The 18,700-nt window shown below is 43.1% G+C and overlaps 1 protein-coding gene and 2 long non-coding RNA genes across 9 annotated transcripts in view; 1 reads left to right on the top strand and 2 right to left on the bottom strand.

The window, feature by feature from the left end:
- The window catches only part of MOB2 (MOB kinase activator 2), a 121,312-nt gene extending 115,366 nt beyond the window's left edge, over positions 1–5,946 (top strand). For all 7 annotated transcript variants that reach the window (XM_062609378.1, XM_062609374.1, XM_062609376.1 and 4 more), the window contains exons 4-5: positions 2,986–3,110; positions 4,595–5,946. In XM_062609378.1, the coding sequence (XP_062465362.1) occupies positions 2,986–3,110; positions 4,595–4,905 (436 nt within the window). In that variant the 3' untranslated portion in view covers positions 4,906–5,946. The remainder of the gene's footprint in view (positions 1–2,985; positions 3,111–4,594) is intronic.
- LOC134158934 (uncharacterized) lies at positions 141–1,385 on the bottom strand. Its single transcript, XR_009962956.1, has 2 exons — positions 1,284–1,385; positions 141–596 (listed from the first exon to the last, which is right to left on the bottom strand). It is a non-coding gene; the product is annotated as an uncharacterized LOC134158934 (long non-coding RNA).
- Positions 1,455–18,700, bottom strand: part of LOC134158938 (uncharacterized) — a 29,516-nt gene continuing 12,270 nt past the window's right edge. Inside the window, exons 2-3 of the long non-coding RNA XR_009962961.1 lie at positions 2,915–3,273; positions 1,455–1,574 (exon numbers count right to left, since the gene is read on the bottom strand). This is a non-coding gene — a long non-coding RNA (uncharacterized LOC134158938). The remainder of the gene's footprint in view (positions 1,575–2,914; positions 3,274–18,700) is intronic.

Raw genomic sequence — 18,700 nt, 5'->3', positions numbered from 1 at the left:
CTCTTCCTTCTTTCCACACAGCATCTGCTAGAAATTTTTCTTATATACTGATGTAACATTTGTTCTGCCCTGGCTTCTGTGTCAACACAAACCCAGAGTGTTTTACAGGCAAAGTGATAAAATACATACATATATTAAGATGCAGTATTGTGACATCACGTGTACTATATTATTTGCATGATAGGCTTTTCTCCGTTAAACTCATAGTCCTTTCTCCCTGTGATTTAGAGTGGAGCTGCAAATTCCTCATGCTGTCCATACTGGCAAAGTTTAAATCTGACAGAATTATCACATAGGAAATAATCAAAATCTGCATCACCTGAGCACTTTCTGAAGAGTGCCTTTGTGTCATCTTGTCCTTTCTGCTTCCCATCCATTGCCTAATTCAGGACTGTACTGTCACGGTGCCAGTGGTGGAATGCAGTTAGGCTGCTGTACCCAACAGAGCCCTTCAATGGCCCCAACCTGCTTCCTGTCTAGTTAAAGGAGATAACTCCCAGCACATGGGTGGGAGCTGAGCACCAGGCGTGAGATGTTCATGGCATGTCAGTGGTTCCTCTCTTCCTCCAAGACCTGTGAGGACTATGTTCACAGAACTTGAAACATAAGGAAGACACATGACTAATATACAGGACAATCCTTGCAGTTATCCCCTTACTTTAAATGATTCTACTTTTAAATTCCTATTTTGCTTAATTAGCCTAATTTTCAAGGAAAGACAGGGTATGCAGTGGGATGTTACAGCAAATTTACTCACGTTTTCATGTAAGCGAACTTGTACAGTTGCCAAACTGTTTCTTTTATCCAAAATCCAATTATCCAGATTCATTTTTGTGCCTAAGGGCAACTTTAAACTATGCTTTCTATCTTGCAGTTGAGGATTTCTGCAGCATGAGAAAACTGCTGTGGTACAGACAGTCCAGTCTGCCTCTGCTCTTGGCATTGTCTAAGACCCAAAATAAGTCTGAGCTGCCTAGAACTGTCTTACTCCAGCTTACTGCAGGACTAGACAAATAAGGTGGCTTGGGCTAGAGCACTGCATTGTGTAATTCCTTATATGTGGATTGTATAAAGGAGGTAAGCAGTGATGAAGAACACAGCCTATGCCTAAGGGTCAAAATCCTAGTTTTGATGCCTGATGTAGCTCCACAAAGAGCTTTTAACTCCTGCTGGATTTGTCTACTTGCTCACCTTTTTATGCAGTCAGCCGTGCTCTCTAGTAAACAACAGTGACCAAGCACCACATGCTGAAAATGAGCTGAAAGACAAATTCTAAACCTTACATGTCTGCAGAACTGGTTTTCAGTTGCCTTTCCTCTCTTAGGGCTTGAACCACTCTATTTCTGCTGCTTCCTATTGGCTTTCCTATGGCTTGGGGCATGAACAGCATTGTTGTCTTCACCCCACTGCCCTCAGGTCCCTGAAGAGCCTTTCAGGGATTGAAAACACAATGTAAACTTTACAGTCACCATGTAACACTTTTTTTTAGTGGCTTCAAGACACTTCTGGTGGCCAGTATACCTAAAACTTCACTTTCCAAGTGACATATGTACATCTATCCAGTTCAGTGCAGTCTAGTCCTGCTAGGCACAGGAAAAACAATCTGCAGTCTTTTACCTTCCACCCCACCACCCCCTGCCACGCCCCCCAAAACCAAAAGTATGCAAAGGTTGCTAAATGTTACACTTAAGTGATATTTTGTGTACAGTGAGGCTTGATTTGGTGAGCAATTTCAGGGAACAGATCATTAGCTGAAGAGCAGCAGAGTTGGAGTTGGCCAGGCAGAAAATGGATTTATGGGCTCATGTGTTGAGTGAGGTGTCTTTCTAGCCAGTTCTGATGCTCAAACCACTTTCAGCCTTGTTTCCAAAGACAGAAAAACCCCACCTATGCTTCATTCTAGGAAAACCAATACGATGGATTTCTTGCCAGTGCCGTAATTCTATAGGACTTTGCCTGGAGCTTAGGCTGTTTGAAGGAAGAATTCAGGAACTGGAACTCAAGACACTTCAAATGTGACACAGGGAAAAAAAAAAAAAAAAAGTTTTGCCAAATTCCTTACCTGTGGAACATTTCTCACTGTGTGCCTAATGCAGTGATAGGTGCTCCTGCTAATAGTCAGGGGTGCTTTCATTAACCATGGTTTAAAGAGAAAAAAGGAACAAGCCTTCAGTACTTTTGTAGCCTTCAGGTTCTCCATTGGGTGAGGAATCACCACAGTTAATCAAGATGATTATGGCTGATTAAATTATGGTTGCATTTGAAGAGCAAGGCAATATGCTAATGTCTCCTGTTCCTTAAGATCCAACAGGGTTATTTACCGGTGACAGAGTCCAACATAAATTCAGGTGTTTTGGAGAGTCTTTAACCAGAGGAACAAGAGTTCTAAGACATGATGGTAGGAACGTTTAAAGGGTCCTGAAAACCCTCCCCAGACTGGATTTTGGAATGGGATTTGTAGTGCTTTAAAGTGCTGCCAGTACTTCAGAGCACCAGCTTGAAAACGCTGGTGTTTTGGAGCCACCTTCTGTCTGTTTAATACTACTACAAGACCAATTTATCTTTTGCACTGTTAAGCATCAAAAGATCAGCGGTTGTGCAATGTTGCTACCCTTTAAAACGAGTTAGATAATGCTTTCGTGTATAGTACTACATAGACAGTACGTAAACCCTCAGCCTGTCACTGACGGGGTGTTACCTCTGCCTCACAAGAGCTCTTCTTCTTGGAGAACAGTCAGCAGGCATTCTGCACTTAGCAATGCTACCTGCACTCTGGACTAAATTGATCAGGAGATACAAGATTAGCTAACAGAAATTGAAGAGGTTTAATGTACAAAGATACCATGAAGTGAATCTCTTCTGTAGCAGTTATGATGCATTTTGGTAATGTTGCACCTGTTGTTTTATATTCAACACTAATCTCTTAAAGGAGTTTTGCTGAGGAGCCGAGGTATGATGTGGTGACACTGTCAATTCTCTCCACAGACAGTACTACTGGTATGATGAGCGGGGAAAGAAGATCAAGTGCACTGCTCCTCAGTATGTTGACTTTGTCATGAGCTCAGTGCAGAAACTAGTGACAGATGAGGATGTCTTTCCAACAAAATACGGTATGTCTGCTTTTGAACAGGTGCTTCCAGTGGCTCTTTGCAGATGCCCTAAGTAAGGTGGAATTTGCATTCGGTATATGTGTTAATACCACACAGCCTTCTCACTTGTTTGATTGATATTTTGTGGATTGCTTTTTCCTCAAGGATTTTGGGATCTTCTAGCCTGTATTCAGAAAGGATAAAAGTCTGAAAACTGTCAGCATGAATGTGTTCAATACAGCCTGCTTCTAGTAAAATTTAATCTTGTTGATTTACTATTTCCTTTATAGCCCCAACGCATTAAGGGGGAAATTGGATTGCCAGGAATGTGTCTTGTCTTCCTTGCCCAGTCAGGCTTGTCTCACAGATGTTTGCAGGCTCCCTCCCTCCCAAAGATTTAATGTGATTTTTAAGAACAGAAAAGCAATAAGAAAGTAATTTTAACTCTCACTTGTATCCTAACAAGATTGCTATGTGCACGGCCTTTGGTAGGGGGAGGAGGGTTCGAAAATTTTGACCTTAAGTTACTGTAGGTGGGCTTAATCAGGACTAAAACCAGCACTTCAGTTGGGGAACTGGGATGTTACAATATAGCAAACATTAAGCCTTTGCTTACAAGTACCTTGATCTGGAGAGAGGCAGTGTCTAATGAGACAGTGCCTAGTAGGACAGCTGCAGTTGACTTTTTTTCTTTTCAGTATGCTTGTTCAAGGGCAGTGAGGGCGTTTCAAGAGATTTCTCCGTGTGACCAAGGTGCACTTCAGACCAGTAACATAATTCATATTGTGCATCACACATGGGACCACAGGCATTGTTATTTGCTTGCCTCAGTTTCACTTTTAGTGTTACCAAAGTAGTTGTCCAATAATTGGCTTTTACTATGCAGGCACAGGACTGCTCCAGCAGTGCAGTGTCAGCTGTGCCTCATAGGGGGCACCCAGTATTTCCTTCCATTTCTTTTCCCATTTGATAGAATGTCAACAGTGAAATGAGGGAAGTCATTATAAACAGTCAAGCTGCTACACACTACCAAGCCCTGTACCTTAGCTTCCATTTCAGGATTTGTGCATTGGTCTCCTGAGCATTGTGGACTTACAGGGGAAAAATCTGCTTGACAATCTAGATAAGGACCTCCTTATCTAGGTCCTTATCTAGAAAAAAGAATTACTCCTGGACAAACTAGATAAGGACTCAGAAAAAATTCTCATTTTTGTTACAGTCAGTAACAAAAGATTTTGGGGTTCTAAAGAATGATCACACTTACTTTCTGATTTTTGAACCCTTAGGGTTTGAAACTTCAAATGAAAATGTTTAAAGAATCTACTTAGATTCTTCCCCTGAATTCCTGTGAAAAAGTGAGGATGATACAGGGTGCACAAGTTGTCTGCTGTATAAGGTGGGCTAGTTGCTCTTACCCACAGCTCAGCCCAAACAAATGCTGCTGTAGGTCTGAAGGGGAGCAGCTGACACTATATATCATGGTGTTTTCTCTGTCTTTGTTTCAGGCAAGGAATTCCCAAACTCATTTGAATCCCTAGTGAAGAAGATCTGCAAGTATCTGTTCCATGTGCTGGCCCATATCTACTCCTCACACTTTAAGGAGACTTTGGCACTGGAGCTGCACGGACATTTAAACACACTCTACACACACTTTATCCTATTCATCAGGGAGTTCAACCTCGTGGACCCTAAAGAGACCACCATCATGGATGACCTCACAGAGGTCCTCTGCAGCAGCAGCGGGAGCAGCAGTAACGGGAGTGGCAACGGGAGTAGCAACAGCGCAGGAGCACAGAACCATGTGAAAGAGAGATGAGCCTTCCTCCAGGATCAAAACTAACATTAAAAACAATATTATATGTTCTGTGTGTATGTGTATGTATATGTTCAGATATACATACAGACATATACAGCAATGAAAGCTGAAAGAAATTCTGCTGCCACCACAGGATGTGTAGTCACGGGACTGTACGGAGCTTTGGTGTAATGCGCCACTTGGCAAGAAGTTGCACCGATTTTATTTTATTTTCTGTCCACTCCTCCTTTTACCTGTTCAGATGGATGACGAGTGCTGTTTTTAGAGAAAAGCCAAGCTTGAGTGGGGCCACTCCTGGTTATTTTGGTTGTTGGTTTGGTTTGGGGGTGGTTGTTTTGGTTTTTGTTTGTTTTTGGTTTTTTTTTTGTTGGTTGTTTTTTTGCTTTTTTTTTCTCTGGTCTTGAGTACAAGCCCTTTGTCTTTCTAGGATGGTGGTCCTGCCATTTAAAAATATCTATTACAGTATAAGAAGTGACTTTTACTTTGAAGTGGCTTAAAATGCAGGTTGGTTTGGATTTTGAGGGGGAGGGGTGGGGGTGGTTTTTTGGTTTGGTTTTACATAGACTGCCCCTTACCCTTCCAGGAACTCCCCAGTTGTGTGCATCTTGCCCTTTGTTAGCTTGGAATGGGAAGAAACCCCTGGCTTGACTAGAGCAGCAGCTAGGGGCTTGCTACATGTTGAAAGGGCATAATTCTCCAGTTGTCCCATATACCTGGTCACAACATGTGAACATGCAAGAGGATTCACAAGCCTTTCTGCTTATTGCTCCTACAACATATATACTCTTTTCTCTGCTCTCCCACCTCCTCTTTTCCCAGGCACATCTCTACAAATAGTAAGATCACTGGAATCCCAAAACCCATGTGCAAGAGCCACCACCATTTGCTTCCCACTGAACAGAGGCCCAGGGAAGGGGGAAAAAGGTACATTGAGTCAGTCACTGCCTGTGCTAGAAAGATGGCTGTTGGCATAAAATTATATTGTTGGCTTATTTTAGTTCATCTGTTCTATAATAATAAAAACAAATCTATCAGCCACAAGCTTGGTTTTACATTTGCAGCGTCAAAAGTCCATGGAATCCACCCATACACCTTCCCTTGCACCACTGAACACTGGTGGCCCTGCTATCAGCTAGCTTTATAACTAATAATTAATGTTCCACCTTGTGATTCTACATTTTTAATCAATTCCTTGCTCTTCCTGGTAGTGCTGAGAACCTCCTCCTCCTATATCTGAAGATAAGCACTCCAAAGCAAAGCACCACTTGGGAAAGGAGCAACTGTCCTGCATGTACATCCTTAAATTTTGCAGATGCAGTGGGCTCCTGGATATTTTGCAGCAACTAGTGTATTACAGTTATCTGTGGATATAGTATTGTATCAGCGTTGTATGAGGACAGTGATATTACTCTCTCCTTCACCTTTCCACTTAGGAAAATGTCAGATTTTGTTTACAGCTGTGCTTCTATCAAACCTGTGGCAGCCTCTGAGAATTGTCAGTATCCTGAGGTACATACATCATTAATGGCTGACCTGGCATGAGTCCTAGAAGGTTTTCCTGAATGAGGTCTGCAACTCCCAAAAGTCAGTAGAGAAAAAGAAAGGAGAACAAGTGCAAACAAAAAAAAAAAGAGAAGGAAAAGCACAAGCAAGAAGCAAAAGCTTGTGAAGCATGTGAAAACAACAGATAAAGGAAGAAAAATGTGCAAGTGAGAAAAAGAGCAAGAAGTCATAAAGGTGAGAAAAAAAGAGCAGAAACGCATGAGCACAGAAGAAGGGAAGTGGAAAAGTGAGCGAGAGAAAACAAACTAAAACTTCATGAGCCCAGGCTTGTCCTGTCTTGTTTGTTTCAAGGTTGCAGGTACTTTGTAAACCTGCAGGCAGATGTGCTGGAGTCTCACTATCCTGCTCATCTGGGGGCTGTTACACAGTCTGTTTAAAAGCACTCCTTCCCATCATGTCCTCCTGCTATGGCATCTATATCCAGATTAATATTCCCATTCAGTCTCCATTCATGCTTGTATGAGCCTTTCCATTACAGTTCCTTATGCTAATGTCTGAAGGGAAAACCAGAGGTCAGCAGAAGCTATCAGACAAACAGCAGCTGTAGGAAAGACCCCTGAGCTACTTGCAATGAGAGCATATGGTAGCGTTCATGGTAATAAAGCAAGAACAACTACCCACACACAAGTATTTCAGGTAATTTATTACCTACTTGTAACAAAAAAAAAAAAAAACAAAACCAACAAAACATTTGCAGTCTTAATTCTAAAATAACATCCAGAAATGAGACACTGTTTGGAAAGCTTTGACTTCAACGGGGTCAGCTCAACTCGAAAGAGTGACTTACTGTCGTGGTTTAAAACCAGTCAGGTAACTCGTTCACTCACTTCCCCCCCCCCCCCCCTTCTTGCCCTCCCCCTGCTCCTGGAGAGACGGAGAGGAGAATCGAAAAGAATGCAACTCCCACAGGTTGAGATAAGAACAGTTTAGTCATTAAGGTATAACACAGATCACTACTGCTACCACCAATAATAACAATGGTAAAGGAAACAACAAGGGAAGAGAATACAACACGTCAGCACCAGCCAACTGATAACTCGCCCCCAGCCCAACCAAGCACCGACCAATACCTTGTCCAACCCCACAGTCCCAGCCCTTCCAGGTAGCTCTCCATTACATCGTGGGCATGACGTGCTGTGGTATGGAATACCTCTTTGGTCAGTTTGGGTCAAGTGTCCTGTCTCTGCTTCCTCCTGGCCTCCCCTCCTCCCTGGCAGAACATGAGGCTCAGAAAGTCCTTGGCCAGACTGAAACATTTGAGCAGTAACTAAAAACATCAGTGCTATCAGCACTGTTCCCAGGCCGAAAGTCAAAAACACAGCACTGCACCAGCTACTAAGAAGAAAAAATGACTGCTACTGCTGAACCCAGGACACTTACTTAACTGTAACTCTTTAAATTTCAGATAATAACAAATGCAAGGTTACCTATACCTTAGCTTCCCCTAGTAGAACTGCTAGAACCTCCTAAGTAGTCTGGGAACATACAGGTTGGTGCAAAGCAGCAAACCGTTAGTTCAGCTACCAGGAGAACAGTGAAGAACCTGAACGTGCACAAGTCTATGGGACCTCATGAAATCCATCTGCGGGTCCTGAAGGAGCTGGCGAAGGACTTTGCTAAGCCACTGTCATATTTGAAAAATCATGGCAGTCAGGTGAAGTTCCCGATGACTGGAAAAAGGGAAATATAACCCCCATTTTCAAGAAGGGGAAAATGATGACATGGAGAACTACAGACCAGTCAGTCTCAACTCTGTGCCTATCAAAATCTTGGAGCATATTCTCCTGGAAGGCATGCTAAGGCACATGAAAAACAACAAGGTGCTTGGTGACAGCCAGCATGGCTTCACTAAGGGGAAATCCTGCCTGACCAATTTGGTGGCCTTCTATGATGGGGCTACAGAACTGATGGACAGGGGTAGAGCAGTTGATGTCATCTACCTGGACTTGTGCAAAGTGTTCGACACTGACTCACACGACATCCTTGTCTCTAAATTGGAGAGACATCAATTTGATGGATGGACCACTCAGTGGATAAAGAACTGGCTGGATGGCTGCACAACCAAAGAGTTGTGGTCAATGGCTCAATGTCCGGCTGGAGACCAGTAACGAGTGGTGTCCCTCAGGGATCGGTGTTGGGACCGGTCTTGTTTAACATCTTTGTCGGTGACATGGATGCTGGGATTGAGTGCACCCTCAGCAAGTTTGCCGATGACACCAAGCTGTGTGGATCATTTGATACGCTGGAGGGAAGGAATGCTATCCAGAGGGACCCTGACATGCTGATGCCAACCTTATGAAGTTTAACCATGCCAAGTGCAAGGTCCTACAGCTGGGTTGGCGCAATCCCAGGCACAGCTACAGGTTGGGCAGAGAAGAGAAGGCCTTGGCGGTGTTGGTCCACGAGAAACTGAACATGAGCCATCAGTGTGTGCTTGCAGGCCAGAAAGCCAACTGTATCCTGGGCTGCATCAAAAGGAGCATGACCAGCAGGTCGAAGGAGGTGATCCTGCCCCTTTACTCTGCTCTTGTGAGACCTCACTTGGAGTACTGTGTGCAGTTCTGGTGTCCTCAACATAAAAAGGACATGGAACTGTTGGAACAAGTCCAGAGGAGGGCCACGAGGATGATCAGGGGACTGGAGCACCTCCCATGTGAAGACAGGCTGAGAAAGTTCGGGCTGTTCAGCCTGGAGAAGAGAAGGCTGCGTGGAGACATCATAGCAGCCTTCCAGTATCTGAAGGGGGCCTGTAAGGATGCTGGGGAGGGACTCTTCATTAGGGACTGTAGTGATAGAACAAGGGGTAACGGGTTAAAAGGGGAAGTTTAGGTTGAATATAAGGAGGAAGTTCCTTACTGTAAGGGTGGTGAGGCACTGGAATGGGTTGCCCAGGGAAGTTGTGAATGCTCCATCCCTGGTGGTGTTCGAGTCCAGGTTGGACAGAGCCTTGGGTGAGATGGTTTAGTGTGAGTTGTCCCTGCCCACAGCAGGGGGGTTGGAACTAGATGATCTTAAGGTCCTTTCCAACCCTAGCTATTCTATAATTCTATTCTACGATTCTATGAAATAAGTACCATATCACCTTTAGAAGAGCCTGCTGTTGTTTGTGGCAGCCAGCCCGAGTTTACTCTGCGGCCAGTTGATATTCCTGAAAGCACAGATGCTCCTCTAAGCAGGGTAATCTTTTTTATATTTTACAAGCAGTTAACACCACACTAATAAGCCTAATTTAGTGTAGCCTATGTTGTTGGGGTTAGCAGTGGAATGAAGAAAACACTGAAATTGTGCCAACATTAATGTTCTTGTCAGGAGTAAATGTTACTATAAAGCTCAGCCTCAAGGCATACAAGTATATTTCAGAGTTTTGCTATAGTATTTCAACTATATTGCTATATTTCAGATTTGTGCTGTAGTAACGTAAGTCAAAGAAGTGCCACTAAGTCTTCAAACTGGTTGGTGGCTGCCACTGAAGGTTGTCACTGGCTTTCTACATGTGCAACATGTCACTGACTATCCACACTGTAAAGCACTGAGCCTGCATTGCCCCTGTGTTTAGGACAGGCTTAGGTCTAACACTGAGGAAATTGTCATGTTGTTGCCTTAAACAATTTACAAAAAGACATTTAAAATGCTGCCAGAACAACAGAGGCATCTTAACAGGGTTACATTCCCACACACCCCTCCCCTTCCCTAACGATTATGACATACCCATACCATTGTTTAAGAATTGCTAAATAAATCTAAATACACCAGAAAAATAACCAAATGCTGATAGAACTGGCATCTGAACTATCTACACATCCCACTCCCTCCCAGCATACATGCCTTTTGCAGGCCTTGCCTTGTCAAACTCCCAGACTTACATCTGCCATTGCAGAATCCCTAACCAACTTTCAGGCAATGAGCACAAGCCACCACAGGGCTAAAGTCTTTCCCTTAAAACAAATCAATCACAGCCATAAATATGCTTTGTAGAATTATGCTCCTGACATTTGGTGCTACTTCAGCACAGCAAAACCACAGCTATGCTCTTCATTTTTGCCTGAGAGTTGCAGGAAGTTATCGAGTCTGAGAGCCCATAGATCTCAGCCATTTTACATATGAATAGCAACCTTTTAACAAAGAATTTTAACAAAATAATCCTTGCTTCTTACAGAACACTTTTGTGACGAGATCTGAGGAGGGAGAAAGATTCATTCTGGCTCAACAGTTGTGGCCAAACATGGGCATACCAAGGTGCTCTAAAGGTGGATGTTGTCAGGTAACAATTAGCTCCTGACCATTAACAGAAGACTAAAAGACTTTCACAGAAGCAAGCAATCCCATAAAAGAACAAGCCAACTTTGTGAGTGCCTACTAAATATACAGATCTCACATAAAGCCACACTTTATCAAACAAGCCCTTACTCACATCTGTCATGTAACTTGTCCCGCCAATCCTTAGCTCACCATTTCAGCTGTTAACTGAAAGACTCAAATCCAGAAATACTCTTCCATTATCTAAACTGAGGACAGAGGAATAGGTTATTCTTTTGTTCTGTTCAAACCTACTAAACAAATTAAACCAATCTTCATCTCTGTAGCACAAATGGCAACACAAGACAGTTTAAATCTAGTTCTAATGCCCAGATGCTGGTAGTAGTTATAGCAGAGTTCAGTATGGCTGTTATCCATGCCACTGTGCCAATACTAGTGCTTGAAGTAACTGAAGTAACAGCTCAGTAACTGAAGGTTTAAAGTCAGCTGGTATCTTTACATGGTATAGCTGTATGCAGTGTAGACAAATCCCAATATTCCCAATGGAACTGATGATAAAAAGTGAGAAAAAGACCAACCAGCTGGCAAAACCCCTCAGTGTGCTGATGTGGTCTCCATTCTTTTCACAGACAGAAGAACTGTTCTGGTTGTGACAGCTGACATAAACAATAAGACTTTTCAAAGCTCTGTTAGCATGTGACACAGAAAACAGAAACTCTTGTGGCCAAACACTCAGATGAGAGAACATTCAGAGAGCTTTGTTGAGCCAAAAAAAAATAAAAATTAAAAGGACTGCCCCACTCTACGTGTCATCTGCGAGTTCTTTTCATCGTATCTAAAAAAAAAAAAAAGGCATTAAAGTACTCTGATGGTTTCTTACACACCAGCACAGACAGCTAACATTCTCTCACAAAGTGGTGCAGGGTCACTCACATAAAACTCCTCCTTTTAATCATCTCTGGGATAATTCCAAAGAAAGGGCACAGAAAACCTCGGCTAGACAGCCTTTCCACTCAGTGGAGAGCAACCCTCAGTAGCATCAGCTCAGACACAGAAAGGTCAAATGCCATCTCACAAAGGACTTTGGCTTCTGTGAAACCACTGCTTCAACCCGACATCAGTAAGGCTAAGAAGATACTTGCCCTGAAACAAGCACTGTCCTCAAGGACTGCAGAAGGAAACCTAAACAAGGAAAACAAGCTGGTCCTTGGCACCAGTCACAAATTTAACTACCACACTGAACCAATGAAAGAGCTTTAATGCTGGTGCACAAGAATTTGAAGGTGAATCCACTCTGATAAATAAAAGAAAGGCTGCATAGCTCTCGAGCACTGCATACTCATTAGACCCCATAAGGCCACACAGCAGTTAAAGTTCTGTTCTGCTTCTTTCTGCACAGACTGAATTCATTTAGGAAAAATTCATACTTGAAAGTGTTCCTAAAACACTACCCCCTCCCCTTAATTGCACTTGACCAAGTATCAAACATAAAAAACCTGACTTCCAGAAGATGAATTGACAAAATAATCTCAAGGAATATTCTTTCAGTTCCTAAGCATCAAGGCGTAATTATGGAGTAGTTTGGGTAGAAGAACTAATTCTCTTATATAAAGTCTGGTAGGCAATAAAATAGCTATTTATACAGAAATTCATCCTAATTCTCTCTTGGCCAACCTGGATTCTTTTTTTTAGGTTTATTGCAAGCTACTGCTAGAGTCTTTACTGTTTCTGTCATGACGGAGTGCAGGGAAGGAGATAATATGTCTGGTTTCAGATGACTAACTGTAAGGGATAATTATACTTTCCAAGGTGGAAACACATTGATTTGTAAAGTCTTCTGTATCAAATTTGGGTACTGCAGACAGCGAGAATACTTGTATCTGCCTATTAGAAGATTGGCTTTTATGAATAAAGAGAACCCTGTGTTTGGCTCCACTTAAAAGGGATAATCCAGAACAGAACTGGACACTGACATTGCATAATTCAAGACTTTTATAGTTACCTGAAATCTATATAAAACTTGTAACAGAAACAGCTCAGTGTCCTTTTCAGCAAGGTTTACTGACACTCAACAATTTCAGAGGGTTAATTTGAACCCTTGTGTCTATAAAACCTGTCTCAGCAGGAGTGAATACAAGAAGCACAAGACAAATTGTTGTACCCACTGCAGCAGAACTGTGACAACTGTAGCTACTTTAAGAACATTTTCAAGACAGCACAAACAATAATGTCTTTGAATAATCATACCGGTTTAAAAAAACTGTTTTAAACCAGCATAAAGGAAATCTACAGAATAGATGCCATCCTGTGATCAAAGTGTCAAAGTCCCCAGCACGTGAAAAGGACTGCAGCTCAGACAGGTAGTTCTTATCAAATCTTTAAACAAGATTTGCATCAAAACCTCGATATTATTCATCGTTGTCAATTTGTTCATTGCGACGCCAGTGACACTCACAGCCTGGAGAACAGCAAAGAACCAATACTTGAATTTGCATCTATTGACCCAATAAGGTTTGTGCAGTAGGTCCCTCATTTCACTCCCAGAAGGATGACAGGCGTAGATAGCAGGAAGTGCTCTGGCATTGCAAACTGACATTTGTTGGCATCCTGTGGCTAAACAGAAATCCCAGTTGGCAGACAAGACAACTGGGAAGAATCAGATGAAATCTATAGAGCAAAAGAAAGCAAACACAATTCACAGTTGGACAGGTAAGGCTCCTTCCATTTGGGATTTTCAACTACAAAGCCACTACTTGAGTTCAGCGCTTAGGCCAGATCAGTTCAGGCTCACACGAAGCTCAGCACTGGGGCACGAGCAGACTGAATCACAAAGCTTAGCCCTTTGCAATTGTGAGCACTTCTGCAGTGGATGTTCAGCACAGAGATAGAGGGCATGTTTGTATCCTAGACTCCCAGCCACAAAACTCCCATTGCACATTGTGATGGGCTGAAGGTCAAAAGCCACACTTACAACATGCTGCAGGAAAGAACTGGAGATGCTCAGGGAATGATCAGTACCTGTCCTGCTCCAAATAAAGCAGAGCTGAGTCTGAACCTCCTTGTTGAGGAACTACTGGGCTCCCTAGCAAATGGAACCATGCTGTGTTGTGCATGCAGATAAGGTAGCTCAAGCACAGCCACTGAAGAAGGAACATGTATTTTGCAGACCTTCACGGGAACACAGCCTGATTTAGGCTGTAACTGTTCTTTGCCACTTACAGTCACTTTCATCTGTTTGTGCTTAGGGGCAAAATCAGAACTGCCAGGAACCTGTGTTTGCTGTTACGACTGGATACGACCTGAATGGTAGTTCAGTGAACTCCCATCGGGACTTGGCAGAGAGCTGGATATTCATAAACCTGGCCCTGCCACATGGATATTCATGGACCATTGTAGAGATCAGATTCTCTGGAATCACCTTTCTTCCACCTACATCAAACCACTAGGCTCAATTTAGCAACAAGACTAATAACATTAGTAACACGTTAACATTAGTAAAACTAATAATATTTAGTAACAAGACTAGTAACATTCACAGACAACCCTGTGGATGAAGTTAATTTGTGGTATTACACTGCTTAAATGTTGAAAGCACAAGAAATACTCCAATCCATCAAGGAATTTTGACTGGATTAGAAGCCTTCTGTGCTTCATTATAATCTCCCTGAAGAAGGCAAAAAGCAAAACCACATTTGGAGAAGAGAGATTAAACTCCCCATTATTACAGTTTAATTAGCTGTTATTACTGGATTAACGTTCATTTCTGATCCAGGTGCTCCTCAGATAAATGGCTCAGGTGGTTTATAAGAACACTGTTTTATTTTGTAGTGAAAGACTTCTGGCCCATGAAATAAAAACACGAGCTTTTTTTAAAGCCAGGTATCTGAAATGAAGAAACCTTAGGCAAGACTCCACCTGCCTGTCTTTTTTCTTGCTTACCCTGAACTTTTGAAGTGCTGGCTGATTTCAACCAACCTGGAAGACAGGTAGGAGTTTCAATATGAACAGAAAGTTTTTACAAGTTTTGCAAAAAACAAGCATCCATTGGAAGGGGAGAGTCTGTAAACGAACCCTTAAGTTTCCTGAGCAAGGAAAAAATTGCAACCGTGCCCCCATGTTACCAGATTTCCAAGAACCCACACAAAACCACATACTCATAGAAGTCCCTAAACTCCCCCACAAAGGCATGGGAGAGCTCAGAATCAACCACAAAACACAAATTGTACAAATCCAGCTTCTAGGATGCCCACTAAATGCTAGTGGGCACTTGTTTCCCTGCTTGTACACCCTGAGTGATCCAGACCTACACTGCAGCCTCTCCATTTGCAGATACCATGCTGGATCTTGGTGCTATGCCAAGAGAGAAGAAATGCCAAAACAACTTTTCTTTCATTATCAAAGAAAGAAATGTAGCATTTGCATCTGGAAAGAGCTATTCTAAAGTGATGTATTGAGAAATGAAAGAGCCTGTCTCTAGGGACAGGCCACTAGAGATTTGCAGACCTACTCATTTGAACATGCTGTTGCCAGGTTAAGATATGGATTCAAGTTCCAGCCCAAACCGCAGAGTTCCTATAAGCAGCTGAGATGAGAGAATCACTGAATTGCTATTCACACCAGTTCCTGAATCTGCTAATGTGGACAGCACATACTTCTTTTCTTTCTCCTAGTCCATCGCACCTACATGGACAAAGCTATCCCTTGCTGCACTATCAAAGACTGTAACTGAACAGACTCAGCTACTGAAATAAGCCTCAATAACATGCCACAGTATTTTATCTGCCCAGGCTCCTGTGGTATTAGGCTTTACTTGGCAGTTCCATTTGAGAAGGACTAGGTTATGCATAGTCCTTCCCCTCATACAAACTGATTCTGATGTTCAAGCTGTGTTCTCGTCACAAAGAGACCAAACGCTGTCAGGGTTCTCTGCAAAGCTATGTAGAACCCACACAGGCTAGAGAGAGATATATCCACACCTTTCTTCCATCGTCTCCTGCCTCTGCACAGCACAACTGACAGCAGGCACGTGATACAGCTTGTAAAAACCTTCAGGAAACAAAGAGAAAAGACAGCATCTCTGCTACATGGTCCTTTGTAAGAAGGTTCTAGACATTGTTCTTCATAGTAGCTAATCAGCAGGGTATTGTACAAGGCCCAGCACAAAGCAGTGTAGCACAACTGATCCCCAGCTGCTTCACATAACATCTAATGGGTTGCACCATATTCTGCCTCTCTACATACTTTATGCATGCTACAAAGGTCATCTGCTTTCTCCACAATTCTCCTGTGAAGAGCAGAGCAGCAGCAGCAGCTGTGGGAGCAGCAAGCAGACTGAGAAGTTTATATTCATGCAAAAGACATTAGTAACATGCAAAACACATTCTCTGTATTTTCAAGTGACAGGGGTTCTACCCATTACCACACATACCTCAAATGTCGCAATAACCTTTCACACTGGACACAGCCAGTATAGATCTGTAGGTTCTGGCTGACTCCATCCTACTGCAGCCCATCTCCCCAGGAGATGAAGCAGACAAGGGCAAGCAGAAACTGCAGCTGAACACAGCCTGGGGTGAACTAAACAAAGACCAAGGACAAACTACACACATGGCTCAACAAGTAGTTAGTCCTTTCCATTACTGGACAGTACAACTTAAGGAGACATGACACATACTCAAGTCAACATCTTTCCTTGTAATCTTCCTCTTCTCCCTCACTGACTAGCAGAACAGGCATACCAGAGTTCAGAGCTTAGTTCAGCTACTACAAGCACTACACAAACATGGGATTTTCAGAGTGTCTGGTCTGGGGGTTGCTTAAGTATGTTCCCATGGAACAGCAGGAAGAATTTAATTCAGCACTTAAAAACCTCAGCCATAATACCTGACCTAACCACTAGAACCACTTCCTTTCTGCAAGGTAAGCTGCTGCAAGTTCAAAACTCTCAGAAACCCGAATAGTTCTCTTACACCACTTGATATCTAAGGAAGAACTGGTGTATATCACTATCTTCAATGACTCAACTCTTAAGTGGGGATACTGCATGATACAGAGCACTGTGCAACAGACAATTTGTAGCCATGCCACCTTGAATCCTAATGATATCAGAGGAACCTTCATCAGACAGACCACTTGCTATCTTTTTCTTTACCTGTGTGCCTCCCTGTTTGCTGCCAGCATACAAAACTTACGTATGCCAGGATTTTATAGGGAACAAGAAGACCACTGGCTCCTCAGACTTGCACACACCTCTACTGACCCATGCTCCTATTTGGTCTAGGCTTCTTATTTTAAGTTGTCTTAAGGTAAAGTGAAAGACTGATTAAAATTTAACCAGCCGAGGAGTAAGACACCTCCAAACCAGGGATTATGTCTATGCTACCTCAAATAAGACACAGGAACTCCAGGTCCTGGGAAGTCCAAAGAAGCAGTTAGCAAATCAGTTCTACATCACATAGCGATACTTGAAGCACCTGCAGATAAGCTGGCTTGGGTACTGGATCCTGTTGAGCTGGCTGCATGAGCCTGGAGCTGTGCCAGCTAACAGCTCAACCACTTCCCACACCCAAACCAGCTCATTTACAGCAAGCTCAGGCATCTTTAAGGAGAGGGTTGTTTCCAGCCTCCCAGCAAACACATCTGCACCCTCTCCTTTTGGCATCTATAGGAAAAAGCAGCAAGCTGCCTGTTGCTACTGCAAGAAAATGAGCTACCAGACTCACCTTAAGGTTTACCATCAGATGCTCAGGCTTGCTTCTTCATTGCATAGTGCAGTGATAAGAAATAAGAGATATTTTGCAGTATTTATAATTTGGATTACAGCAACATTTAAAGGCTGCATCAAGGCCAATGTCAAATATCATTCCCAGACTAAATCATAATCCTTCTGCTGAAGGCCTTACAGACCAGCTGACAATCCAGCTGAAAGAGACAACATAGAGAGAAAGACAAGAGAAACAAAAGGATGCAGCAGCCTGGCCAAAATCACCAAGCTTATCAGTGGTAGGCAAAAACCATCTCAACTCTCCCACAAGCCTCCTCCTTGAACTGCACCCTGTGCTTTGCCAAGTAGCACAGAATACATGCACTGCAAACACTGATCTTAAAAAAAAAGTACAGACTTATCAGGATACTTTTATCAGAAACATAATGAGCACAAAAGTCCTCTCTGTAAGAGGCAGAAACTCACGGGACTGGCCCTCCAGCTCCATCCCCACAGTGGGACCTCCTGTCCAAGAGAACCCATACTCCTGCAGGACTGTTTCTGGGGCTGGTAAAGGAGCTGTTGTGCTGTCCCCAGAGCTCCTGTCACCAACCACCCACACTGCTACATGACAGGATAAGGCCAAAAGGGCTGCTCCTATTTCCTCCTCTTGCAGTCAAACCAGATATCTCACTAATATATGTCTGGTCAAGGTGTAGACAGCATTTACCTGGTCGTCAACTGCTGAGCCATTATTTGTAAATGAATGATAATCAGGAAAAACAGAGAATCAGATAGAGCAGATAAAACACAGTATAACAGCTGAGGAAAAATTTGGGGCGATGAATAATATCATCTTGTGCTGGAAAGTCACCTATGCAATATCCATGTTGGTATCAATGCACAGGGCAGGGTTACACAGTACACACAGTACACAGTATGCCAGAGATTGGAAGGGACCTCAAAAGATCATCTAGTCCAATCCCCCTGCCGGAGCAGGAGCACCTAGATAATGTTACACAGGAATGTGTCCAGGCGGGTTTTGAATGTCTCCAGGGAAGGAGACTCCACAACCTCCCTGGGCAGCCTGTTCCAGTGTTCCGTCACCCTCACTGAGAAGAAGTTTCTTCTCAAGTTTAAATGGAACCTCTTGTGTTCCAGTTTGCACCCATTACCCCTTGTCCTATCATTGTTTGCCACTGAGTAGAGCCTGGCTCCATCCTCGTGACACTCCCCCTTTATATATTTATAGACACTAATAAGGTCACCCCT

The sequence above is a fragment of the Pezoporus occidentalis genome, unplaced genomic scaffold (genome assembly GCF_034315485.1).
Source record: "Pezoporus occidentalis ecotype Australia unplaced genomic scaffold, CSIRO_AGI_Poc_V1 ctg137, whole genome shotgun sequence".
Taxonomy (NCBI): Eukaryota; Metazoa; Chordata; class Aves; order Psittaciformes; family Psittacidae; genus Pezoporus; species Pezoporus occidentalis.
The sequence above is the reverse complement of the archived record's forward strand: the minus strand, read 5'-3'. Positions and strand labels throughout refer to the sequence as shown.